Source organism: Centruroides sculpturatus, unplaced genomic scaffold (genome assembly GCF_000671375.1).
Source record: "Centruroides sculpturatus isolate CEXI.00-Female unplaced genomic scaffold, Cexi_2.0 scaffold282, whole genome shotgun sequence".
Lineage (NCBI taxonomy): Eukaryota > Metazoa > Arthropoda > Arachnida > Scorpiones > Buthidae > Centruroides > Centruroides sculpturatus.
Genome location: NW_019384528.1, coordinates 716,361 through 728,854, shown reverse-complemented (window position 1 = coordinate 728,854; position 12,494 = coordinate 716,361). Strand labels below are relative to the sequence as shown.

Sequence of the window (12,494 nt, the reverse complement as noted above, 5' to 3'; positions counted from 1 at the left end):
GTCTAATAATACAAGGGACCAAACAGCTAAAAATGTACAATACATCCATAAAACCAAATATAATAATATAATACACCATAAAAATATAAATAAACCAATAAATATAAAACAAATCTAAACACCAACCCTTAAAACCATACGCTTCTTAAACATATTTAATAAAATTTTATATGCACCATTATAATTATACCTATTATTCACCAATTTGGTGCAGACCACATTAAAATCAATATTATCAGAGGAGTTAATATTCAATAAACCCATAAGCTCCCCAATATCATAATAAAAAATCCTGCAATCAACCATAAAATGGCGAAGGGTGTCGACAGCACCGCATTCACAACACTCATCATTGACTAGGTGGAACGACCTTAACTTACTCCTAAAATCACCATGTCCACTTAGGAACTGAGTCGACCAATAATTAGGCTCAACCCATTTAGCCAATAACCTCTTACCAATATTAGGGAAATACCCGTAGGTTATTCTCCCTTTCTCAGACCTGTTCCACCGGTCTTGCCAAATATCATAACACACCTGTAACACCTTATTTTTAACCAAAGTAATACCAGATGCAGTGCTGTCGTACACCACATCACCAAAATTGGAATCTACTATCTACTTGGTGGATAGGGACAAGGTTCCCAAAGTCCCAATCATTTGCCGCACCTATCTAAAAAGATTTCTCGGCAGATAAATTTCTAAATTAAACTATTAAACTATAAAACTATAAACACTATATTACTAAAATATACAAATAATTACACTGGACATCAAAAGAATAAATAAATAAAGCCAACCTTTAAATTAATTTCTAAAACCACGTAAAATAGATCTCTCTAAAAGCATTAATTTTAAAACCTTAAAAAACTTTTTGATAGATAACCTCTGACGAAACCAGACGACGTAGGTTACCCGCATTTCCATGACAATTTAAATATATACAAGTAGATCGCAACACTGCAAGCCGCGGACACTCAAACACGAAGTGCTCTAAACTATCCTCCAAACCACATTCACATAAAACTGAAGAAACCAAATTAAACTGATACAATTTTAATCGAAAATCACCGTGGCCCGAAAGAATTTGACTAACATAATAATCTGGTTCCACCCACTTCATGCGGACCCTATCCATAATGGAAGGGAAAAACACAGCTGTAACTCTACCTTTATCCAAATCTTTCCATTTAAAATTCCATTCCTGATATAACTGGTTTCGAATAGCTCTCCGTGTCCAAGCATCAGTTTTCCCAATGAAATCCTTAGGGTACTTAAGATTTCCTATATTAAAAGCAACCCTACTACGTAAAAGATACCTATAATAAGCATACTTAACCTCTAAATCAAGAGGTAACTCATTAGCAATAACCTGGAGGGCAGCCGTTGAGGTAGTCCTATAAGCTCTGGTCAACATAAGAAGCGCAACACGCTGTGCCTTCCACAATTTCTGTATAAGAGGGGGCCTTAGCGCGTCGCCCCACACACCAGCGGCATACGTCACAATAGGTACAAAAAGAAGCCTATAAATGACTCTCAAGGCGGGCAGCCTAAGCCCCCACCCCGAGCCCATTAACTTCTGCAAACTAGCAAACTGGGCAACAGCCCTACTAGTCGCCTCATCAACATGATCGGTCACCGACATCCTATTCCCCAGTTTTAAACCAAGGTAATTTAAGGACCGTGCCATCCTAATAGGGACATTGTCCACACGCACACTGGGGGGGCGATCTGGGCTAAGGACACCCCTCAGCAGCAATATCCCCGACTTTAAAGGGGCAAGTTGCAGTTTAATATTCCTAAGCTCAGAGCTAATAAATCGGTCTACCTCACCACTTACTTCCTCCAAACCAGCCCTACTATTACTAGAAACCAAAACTACAATATCATCCGCATAAGCAACAAACTGATAGCCTGAGCTCCGAAGACCCACCAGAACACCATTAAAAACGTAATTCCAAAATTCTGGGCCCAGGACCGAGCCCTGGGGACACCCTTTACTAACAACTTTATCTCTGTGTCTATCCCCATGAGAATACCTAACTACCCGATGTGTAAATCATTTACCACTTTATACAAATCTAAAGGACAGTTTTGCTGACGTAGGGCCCGCATGACAGTCGGCCACCAAATATTGTCAAAGGCACCACTAATATCCAAAAAGATTCCTAAAACATATTTACACCTCGATCTATGTGTCCGCTCTTGCAAAACACGGATAGCATCTGTCGTAGATCTACCCCTCCGAAACTTATACTGATCTTCATCCAGATAATTCCAAAAAATCTCTTGCAACTTTATTTTGATCAATCTCTCAAAAACTTTTCCAATAACTGATAATAAACATATAGGACAATAGGATTTCGGGTCCTGTTTATTTCGATTTTTATCCTTAAGCAATAAAATAACCTTTGCTATTTTCCACCTATTGGGAAATACACCGAACATTAAACAATTATTATATAACCGTAATAAGTCATATCGAATAACAGGATATGTCTGTCGCAACATTAAGTATGTTATACTATCATACCCAGGAGCCTTACGACCTTTCAATTGAAAAATAATCTTATCTAAATCTGCAACAGTAAACAACCTAGATTGCTTATTATTAAAATAAGTATCATTATCAACTCTAATCTGTTCCTGGTCAGTTGTATCTTCTTGCCTATTATCATCCGGAAATAATACTTCAAACAAACTATTAATTGACGTTTCCCAGTCTATTAAATAACCCGTACTACTACGCATAGAACATAATATATTCAAAGGTTTAAGATTTTCACGTACTATTTTATATGGGATACCCCAACAATCTCTACTTGAACTTGTTTCAACAAAATTACGCCAACTAACCCGTTTAGCTAGCAATATCTTACATCTATATTCTTTATATATCTTACGATATTCCTCATACTTAATCCCCCTTAAAACCAAATCCCTTTCTCGCTGAAAAATTCTACGCAACCTACACACTTTACGACGTAAGCTATCCAGATCATCATTCCACCATCGTGTCCTATATGTACATTTTCGTCTTATACGAGCTGTATCATACATGGCTCTGTCAAAAGCTCAATGTATTTTATCACAATAACTAATTAAATCCCTTATACTCTTAATTTCAGGGGTCCGATAAGTATCAAGATATCTCCGAACAATTCCTCTGAATCTTTCCCAATTAATACCTTTCTTTGTGAAATAAAATTCACAATTTGTAATATTTATTGAAACACCAAAATTAATCTCATATGACAACAATGCATGATCAGAAGAACTATACTCATGGGATACCTCACCCATTAACAAATAATGACTCAAATTTTCTGAGTATGCCACTACATCAACAAAAGAGGACCCCCTAGAAGATTGGAACGTTGGGACTTCCGATTGATCATTTAAAACACTAAAATTCCACCTGGCTAAAACAGCCATTAAAACCTCTCCACGATCATCTAAACTACTGCTACCCCTAAGAGGAGACTTTGAGTTAGAATCAATACCCAAAATTATCATATTCCCTGTTAATGCCATCAGGACCACCTCTAACTCAGCTACTGAATTATAAATATTCCCAGAAAGGGGAAAATATAAACTAACTAAATATATTTTTATATTGTCACTCGACATCTGTGCAACAGCACAGGTAGAAGAAGAGAATTGAACTAAATTCAAAGGTACCCATACCGTACTACAAATAACTAGGGCAGCCCATGGAGTTTCAGCAAAACTCTGCACTACCCGCGTAGCCAAACCAAACCCCCTTACCCTATCCTTAAATACGTACGGTTCCTGTACTATTAACACATCTGGCTTAAATCTATCAATATATAACAACAATTCACTAGGGACAATTTTGTTCCGTTGCATACTAATCTGCGCTATTTTTAAGACTAACTTTATACTCCTATTATCCATAATCAATTATTTGTTTATAACGAATTATCGCTAACTGAAAAGAATAACAATTCTTGTCCCTAGACATATGATCACTTCTTCTCCCTAACCTTTTACAAGGTACACAAACCTTAACAAAAGTTTCCTGACTACAATTTCTAGACCTATGACCATCTTCCCCACACTTATGACATGTCTCCACTTGTTGCTTACAAAATTTTGAAATATGGCCAAACATCTGGCATCTAAAACACTTTGTTATTTCATTATGATCTTTAATCGCACAACATCTATATTCTATATATAGTTTTGTTAAATTCAACAATCTATGCCGCAAACCAGGTGACACCTCTACTACCCAATTAACTATAGTATCACGTTTTTTACCAGTACGATATAACAATTTAAAATCACGGCTAAAATCATCAAAATCACAATTTATATTACCATAAATTAAATCAGAATTAAGTGTAAAAATTAACCGAACTAATTCTGTTTCTGTGAGATCCCTCGGAACATCAACTAACAACATACGTGGTCTACGCTTTATCGGAATCGTTAAATTTAATCCCTCTTCCTTTAATTTTTCATTTTTCATCAAACGCTCTCTATCTTCTTCCTTAGCTAACGTAATCACCACACCACCACTCCTCATTTTACGCATAGCCTGTAACCGTATTTTATCTGTACAAGGATCAATACTCCTTAAGACTTTTCGTCTAATATCATCACTTTGCTCATCAGCTTTCCCTCTAATAAGCACAACAGACTCACTACTGACCCCACTATCACCTCTATTTAGATCCTGTACTACCTCTGAAAATAAAGGTACCGACACCGCCACCGGCTTCTCCACTTGTTCAAAAGCACTAAGTCTTCCCAATAATCGCTCATTTTCCAAAGTTAATTTCTTAACTAATCCTACAGCTTGACCAAATATATCAATTAAAGTACTCGAAACTAATTTTGATACCCTACTATCTTTATGCAATATAGATCTCCTAAAATCAATTAGCAATTTCTCCGCCTCCTGCAGATAACCAAGATGACTAATTCCTACTTCCGCATCTGTCTCTGTCATCTGTAAACTACCATTTAATCCACCTATCGGTGATCCAAACTGAGGGTCAGGTACCCCTCCCCCACCTCCCTGCACGTGTAAACTTTTATCTTTTTTCTGACTACTCATATTTATATAAAGGAAAAACCCCAAAAACCCCCCAGAAAAACCCAGACCAGAACCGGACCCTCGCACCCCACCGTGCACCAGACCCGTAACGAGGCGAATGAAAGGACCAGAGACGAACCATGTGGCCTCGGTTAAGGCCCCGCGCCCTGCCAGAGGGACCTGAACAGGGCGCCACCCCGCACTCTGGCAAGGCGCGAGATTATTTGCCAGTTGACCAGGGCTGCCAGGGCAAACTGGCTAGGTCCCCCCGGGCCCCTCCCTACCTGGCGCCCCAGGTGTGCAACCCCCAGTTTATTAACTGTACCCTCAAAATCCGTCTTCAATCCTTTCCCCCGAAACCAAGCCCAGCACACAACAGGGCACTCAAGCCCGGAACTGACCCGAGCTTCCCCGCCGCACCATTAGCTTCCCCATAGGGATAGGTGGATAGGGACAATCAATCAATCAATCAATAGGTTTTATTCGTACTAACAGTACATGCCCTGGTCCCGCATAGCATCACCAGGGCAATGAATACAAAGATATAAAATTTACAAGATTATATTAATAACAAGTAGAATACTATACATTTATGTAGAAAGTGGAAACACTAAATACATCGCAACTCGCGTGTAGAGAATGATCAAAGTAATCAGGCAGCACTTATGCCTGAATAAGTTAGCTGTGTATGTTTTTACAGCAGTGGTTAAATATTTGTTTAGAAAAGTACTTAAAATAATTAAAAATGTCACTGTTGGTGAGAAGTCTATATAACTCACAGGGCCAGGTAATGTCATATTTTTTAAGAGTACATATAAGTTCAATCCTTTCTCGTTGAAAGATAACACAATGATAAAGATAGTGAGTGGGTCCATCTTCAGTATCACATTCCGTGCATTTATTATTGTTTTTGTTGGCAAATCTTGCCAAGTAATTAGCATATTTCCCATGATTTGTCATGACTTGCCTTGTATAGTAGTCTGGTGTAATCCAGCTAGTGTTGATAAAGTTATCAAGTTTTCGAATAAACTTATGCGTTATATGATCTGGGTTTCTATCCCATATATTTTGCCACAATTGTATTGTATCTTGCTTAAGTAATCTTCTTAATGTCCGTTGACTAAGTTTTCTGTAAATTATTTGTTCATTGTCAAGGTAGGTTGCAGATTTGGCTAATTCATCAGCCCTCTCGTTCCCTTTTATGCCCTGGTGGGCTCTCACCCAGTTTAAGAATATTTGGCAATTGGATGATTTTATGTCTCTCCTAATAGGCTCAGCCAATGGGTGTAGTTTGGGACTCATCAATATGTTATAGTCTGAGAGAGAATCCGTGTTTATAGTGGCAGTGATGTTATGATAAGTTCTATTGATAAGTTCTACAGCCTTGCCTATGGCCAAGAGTTCCGCTTGAAAGACAGAACACCTATCGTCAAGTTTATAAGTTTCATTAGCAACTTCATTTTCATTATCATATACTACCATGCTGCACCCTACATTCCCTTCCAGTTTGGACCCGTCAGTAAATATATTTATACTGGAATTTCCAATATCATTTCTTGGGTTAATTCCTTGTCCAATGGAAGATAGCGTGTTTCTGAAGGGAAAACTCCATTCTATTTCATCTTGTGTGTATATTGCAGTATTTACTTCAATGTCTTTTCCCCATTTAATATGGTAAAATTTTTCTTTTTCCAAAATAGTTAAGTCAAGTGGGGGTTTCTTTGCCAGAACCTGTAGGCAACTGTTACTTACTGTGCGAAAAGATTTCTTGATCAGGAGCAATGCTCGTCTCTGAGAAGATATCAACTTGCGCTTGACGTGTACTTTTTGGGTTGCCCAACCCCAAGATCCACAAGCATATGTTGTGACAGGGAGGAAGACACAGTCATATATGATAGACATAGCCTCTGCGCTCAGTCCCCAATCTTTCTTCGCCACCTGCGCATATGTGTTCATGATTAACCCAGTTCGTGTGGTTACATATTTGATGTGGCTATCCCATGAAAGCCTAAAATCCAATATTACTCCAAGGTATTTAATATTTTTTTCTATTTTTATAGTACAGCTGTTCATTTTGATGTGTGGAGGCCTTAGGTATAGATTTTGCTGTCCACTTTTATTAAAAACTATGCCTTTAGTTTTAGCTGGGTTAAATTTCATTCTATGTGTCAATCCCCAGTTATATATTTGCTGTAATATGTTGTTTCCTTTGTCCTCAAGGTCAGCCCTGGATCGACCCCCCCACCAACAGAAAAACATCATCAGCATATGCTATGGAGTAGTGNTTCCTTGTCCAATGGGAGATAGCGTGTTTCTGAAGGGAAAACTCCATTCTATTTCATCTTGTGTGTATATTGCAGTATTTACTTCAATGTCTTTCCCCCATTTAATATGGTAAAATTTTTCTTTTTCCAAAATAGTTAAGTCAAGTGGGGGTTTCTTTGCTAGAACCTGTAGACAACTGTTACTTACTGTGCGAAAAGATTTCGTGATCAGGAGCAATGCTCGTCTCTGAGAAGATATCAACTTGCGCTTGACGTGTACTTTTTGGGTTGCCCAACCCCAAGATCCACAAGCATATGTAGTGACAGGGAGGAAGACACAGTCATATATGATAGACATAGCCTCTGCGCTCAATCCCCAATCTTTCTTCGCAACCTGCGCATATGTGTTCATGATTAACCCAGTTCGTGTGGTTACATATTTGATGTGGCTATCCCATAAAAGCCTAAAGTCCAATATTACGCCAAGGTATTTAATATTTTTTTCTATTTTTATAGTACAGCTGTTCATTTTGATATGTGGAGGCCTTAGGTATAGATTTTGCTGTCCACTTTTATTAAAGACTATGCCTTTAGTTTTAGCTGGGTTAAATTTCATTCTATGTGTCAATCCCCAGTTATAAATTTGCTGTAATATGTTGTTTCCTTTGTCCTCAAGATCAGCCCTGGATCGACCCCCCACCAGCAGAAACACATCATCAGCATATGCTATGGAATAATGATGCCCAAAATCGCTTTGCAAAAAGGTGTCAAAGGAAAGGTTCCATAGCAGAGGTCCACAAACGGACCCCTGTGGACAGCCTCTCTGTATATTCTTAATAACAAAGTGTTCACCATAATCCAGTTGTGCAGTCCTTTCATGTAAATAGTCCTGTAATAACTTTAAGATATTCCGAGGGCATTTAATTTTCCTAAGCTGATATGTGATGAGGGGCCACCAGACGCTATCAAAAGCTTTTGATATGTCCAGGCTGACCCCGAGGACATACCTATGCGCATCCAAAAGATGTTTAACTGTATTAGTCACTTGTTGTATGGCGTCTTCAGCGGACCTTTGTGGTCGGAAGCCATATTGATAATCACTGATCAACCTGTTTCTCTCCACGTGCCACATCAATCTGTTGTTCAATAGTTTTTCCAAAACTTTCCCCATAACCGGCAAAAGAGATATTGGCCTAATATCTCGTGCGGACCCTGGTTTAGGCACGGGGATTACTTTAGCTGATTTCCATTCCCTAGGGAATATTCCCAACTGTAAGCAGGTGTTATACATATTAATTAATTGTTGTGGAATTAAGGTCCATAAGCCTTTCACTATATCTGAAGTAATGTTATCGAGGCCAGGGGCCTTGCCCCTCCCTAAAGTATTAATGGTATAGTTGATTTCTTCTGCAGTAAATGGCTCTGCATCATCAGTATGCTCAAGTTTGTTTTTATCTTCTCTTAATTGTTTGTGCCATTCAGTGTCCTCAGTAGTGTCGTCATCGGGGCAGAAAGAATTTAATTTCTTTATTAGAGTATCCACAACAGATTTAGGGTTTTCATCATTACAGGAGGAAACAAGAATCTGTGTTTTCCGGAGCTTATTGCTACAAAGACGTGTAACAAAACCCCATGGGTTAACTGACGACTTGGTGCAGAAGTCCCTCCAACCATTTACCTTGCTATCTCTGATCGCGTTTTTATATTCTTGCTGTTTCTGTAAGTAGGCCTCTTTATTCGTCATTCTAGTGTTTTCATCATTACATCGTTGGTATTTCCTTCTTGATTGTCTTGTCTCTTTTCTAAGATTAGTAAGTTTCAAGTTCCACCAAGGTACATTTCTTTCTTTTGGTTTCTTCATGGGTATAAAAGTTCTGCAGGCCTGATCAATAACTGCAATGTCTTGATTCAATTGCTCCCTAGCCTCCAAAGGGTGTCCAGAATAGGTTTCAGTCATGTTATTGGATAAAAACTGTTTCATTCCTTCCCAATCCGCTCTATTTGCAATGTACCGGTAGCATTTAAAGTGATGCTGTGTGTAAGAGCAATCATTACTAGTCAAATCGAATGCAATGTATGCATGTTCTGTAAGACTTGGCTCTTCAAGAATTCTCCAGTTCACAATCCTAGGAAATAAGTTCTGACTACATGCGGTGACATCAATCCAACTTTCCCCTCTACTCGAGGAGAAAGTCGGTGGGGAAAGTGGATTATTAATTACCAGTAAGTTATTCGTGGCAAGAAACTCTTCAAGTATGCCTCCCCTGGGATCTTGATTGTCGCCACCCCACATCGGGGAGTGGGCGTTAAAGTCACCAGCCAGCAAAATAAGAGTATCTTTAAATGCATTTATAATGTTCTGTAGTTTCCTCAAAAAGTCCTGTACCTCTGTTTCTCTCGGAAAGTAAACATTAATAAGAATAATTCTTTCGTTATTGATCATTACTTCGGTAGTAATAACATATTCATCACAATAATATTCATGTTGCATGATTGACAGCCCAGTATTCGGAACCAGTGTAGTAGACCAAGGATACCTCTCAGAACCGGTAATTACTGGATAATAAGTGGGTAAACAGGATGGGGAGTTATCACGACAGTAAGGCTCCTGTGCCATTATCAAATCAAAATGCAGTAATTGTTCACAGAGTAAAGAAGTGGCAGCTATACTTCTACCCACATTGAATTGCAGTATTTTAATTTTGGTAGAGTTAACAAGGTCCATAGTCTGTTCTGGAAGTAACATTGTTTTTTATCCGAGTATAGATAGGACATGTAGTATCCCTTGCATTATGGTGATGATTGTTTCCCTTCTGTCGTTTACAATTATTACATGTTGGCTCTCTGTCCTTATTTGGGCATTCTTTATAAAGATGAGCCTCGGAACAGTGACTACAAGTTGGTTCACTGTGTGGGCATTCTTTCGCAGTATGGTTAAACTCATTGCACCGGAAGCACTGTAGGATCGGGCAAAAGTCCGCGACCCTACAGCGCGACCATTCTATATTAATTTTTGCCTGTTGCAAAAGTACTTTTCTTAGTACTGGAGAGACCTCCACAGTCCAGTTCTGGAATGGAAGACCTTTTTTCCCTATAATAAACTTAACTCGAAACTGTTTTTGAAACTCTTCTTCACTCATTATATCTCCAATTTCTTCGTTTTGCTGGAATACCAGCGATACCAGATCCTCTTTATTTATATCCGAACTCACCGAATAAATGACTAAGAAGGGCCATCTCTTCCTAGGTCTCTTTGTAACTAGTTCAGGTACCTTTGTGACAATTTGTTCCTCCATGGTTGCAGCATCCCCGTTATTACACAACTCAATGGCCACCCCTCCATCGGCAATTTTCCTGATTCTTTCCACTCCTATCTTCATAGTTGATGGCTTAAGCTTTTCCTGAATCGTTTTCCTCACTGCATCACTTGTCAAAGTTCCTTTTTCCTTTCCATACACCAACACAACTTCATTTGGTTTTCTTTGTTTTAGAAGGGCTCTATTAGTATCTACGCTCCCTCCAGATTTCACTATATCACTGTATGTTGGAAATATTGTCTTAGGTTCAGATCGAGTATCCATCTTCTTCAATTGTTCTAGAATTTCTTTATGAGAGTTAGCCACACTGTCAGTATTATCTTCATTTTTAAAATCTTCCTTTGTGATCATGTTAGATAGTTTGTCGTTAATTTCTTTAAAGTAGTCATTTGAAGACAGGGCGGCTTCGGCAAGGGCAATTACACTTGAAAATTGACTAAGAATATATTGTGTGTGGGCCACCACACTAAATTTTCCATTCGGGTTGTCAGAGGTATATTTCTTTACCTCTTCCAGTATTTCATTGGCCCTCTTAAGAAAGGAATCCATGCTATGCTTACAATATACCAAAGAACCAGTTGAAACCCTCGTGTTATTGTTATATACCTACACCCAAGCTGAAGATTGTTTTGTCAGTGGGAACCTAGGTTCCAAGCCTCTCTGCACAGTCAGGTTAACACCCAAAAGTGCAGAGTTGAAAAGATAGATAAAGTCTATTTAAAACTAATTAAATACTAATTAAACTACCTTAATCTAAATCACTTAACAAAAGTTCACAAAAGAAGTTCAAAACAAATATCTTCTTTATCTAAACGTTTGTAAACAATCCGAAAAACGTCAGACAGTAAACATCTTTTTCTCCGTGACGTCAGCAAAAGTCGTTGGAAAAACCGTTGCGAGATAGGTCAATGAACTCTGTAGTGTAAACTGGTTAAAAACTAAAATCGCTGTAACTTCGTAAGTATCCAGTAGAATGAAGTCAAACTCCGGGAAAGCAAAGGGTTTTAGCCCTTCTCCGAACGACCCGCAAGTCAGAAGCCTACGTCGACGGAAAAGCCCGATGCGGGCCTCCAATGGTCCGGGACAAAAAGCGCGATTGCCAAAAGGCAAGTGGTCCAATCAGTACCAAATTTTACTAGGGGACTAACCTTGAGACCGGTGGTCCATAGCCGTCGCCCAATCCGGTTCACCGACTGCCACAAGTCCGGAAAAACGGTCCGAATGTCCGGAGTCGTAAATCTTCTGTAAATAGGTAAATAATTGGTCCACAGACAAAATTCTTACACCAAAAGAAGCATCTCGATTAGAGGAACCCAGAAAACACAAAAAATCCGCACCAAAAACAACAAAATCCACCGAAAACGCGAACTAAATCGGAGCACGATTTATCCACAGCCACCAGTCCAATGGAACGGTCCACTAGTAGTTGATAGGGACATTTTCATTTTCATTTTGTCGGAACTCGTCTTCCATCGAGGCAATCTTTGCCCCGCCGGGTTGACAGTTCCATTTTGTTGTCACCCCGCTTTGCATAGCTTTGCAGGGTTGTGATACAATACATAAGGGTACAAAATTATTACAACTAAACAATTACAATTAAAAAATTTGCGCGACACTTGTTCTTCCGCGATACCGGAATACATTTAACACAGTCGTTGTTGTGTGGTTGGCACTGTTAGGTGGTAAATCACCTTCAAACCTTTTTGAACTTATGGTAAAGTTTAATAATGTTTATAAAATGTGGATACAAGCGTTTGTCGTCGATCAGTTGGTCCTTCTGGACTGGCCATTGTAGTTGGAGTAGGTCACAGGTGGCTTGAATGTCCAATCTGGTCCTTTCCAGTCTAA

The 12,494-nt window shown here is 38.9% G+C and overlaps 1 protein-coding gene across 1 annotated transcript; it reads right to left on the bottom strand.

Annotated features, from left to right (window-relative positions):
* Positions 1 to 10,040: 10,040 nt before the first annotated feature.
* Positions 10,041 to 11,195, bottom strand: LOC111622954. Its single transcript, XM_023365426.1, has one exon. It carries the CDS (start codon positions 11,193 to 11,195, stop codon positions 10,041 to 10,043), a length of 1,155 nt encoding a protein of 384 aa, XP_023221194.1.
* Positions 11,196 to 12,494: the final 1,299 nt, after the last annotated feature.

Coding starts and splice junctions, on each gene's coding strand:
- LOC111622954 (XM_023365426.1), bottom strand. CDS start 11,195: ATGGATTCCTTTCTTAAGAGGGCCAATGAAATACTGGAAGAGGTAAAG.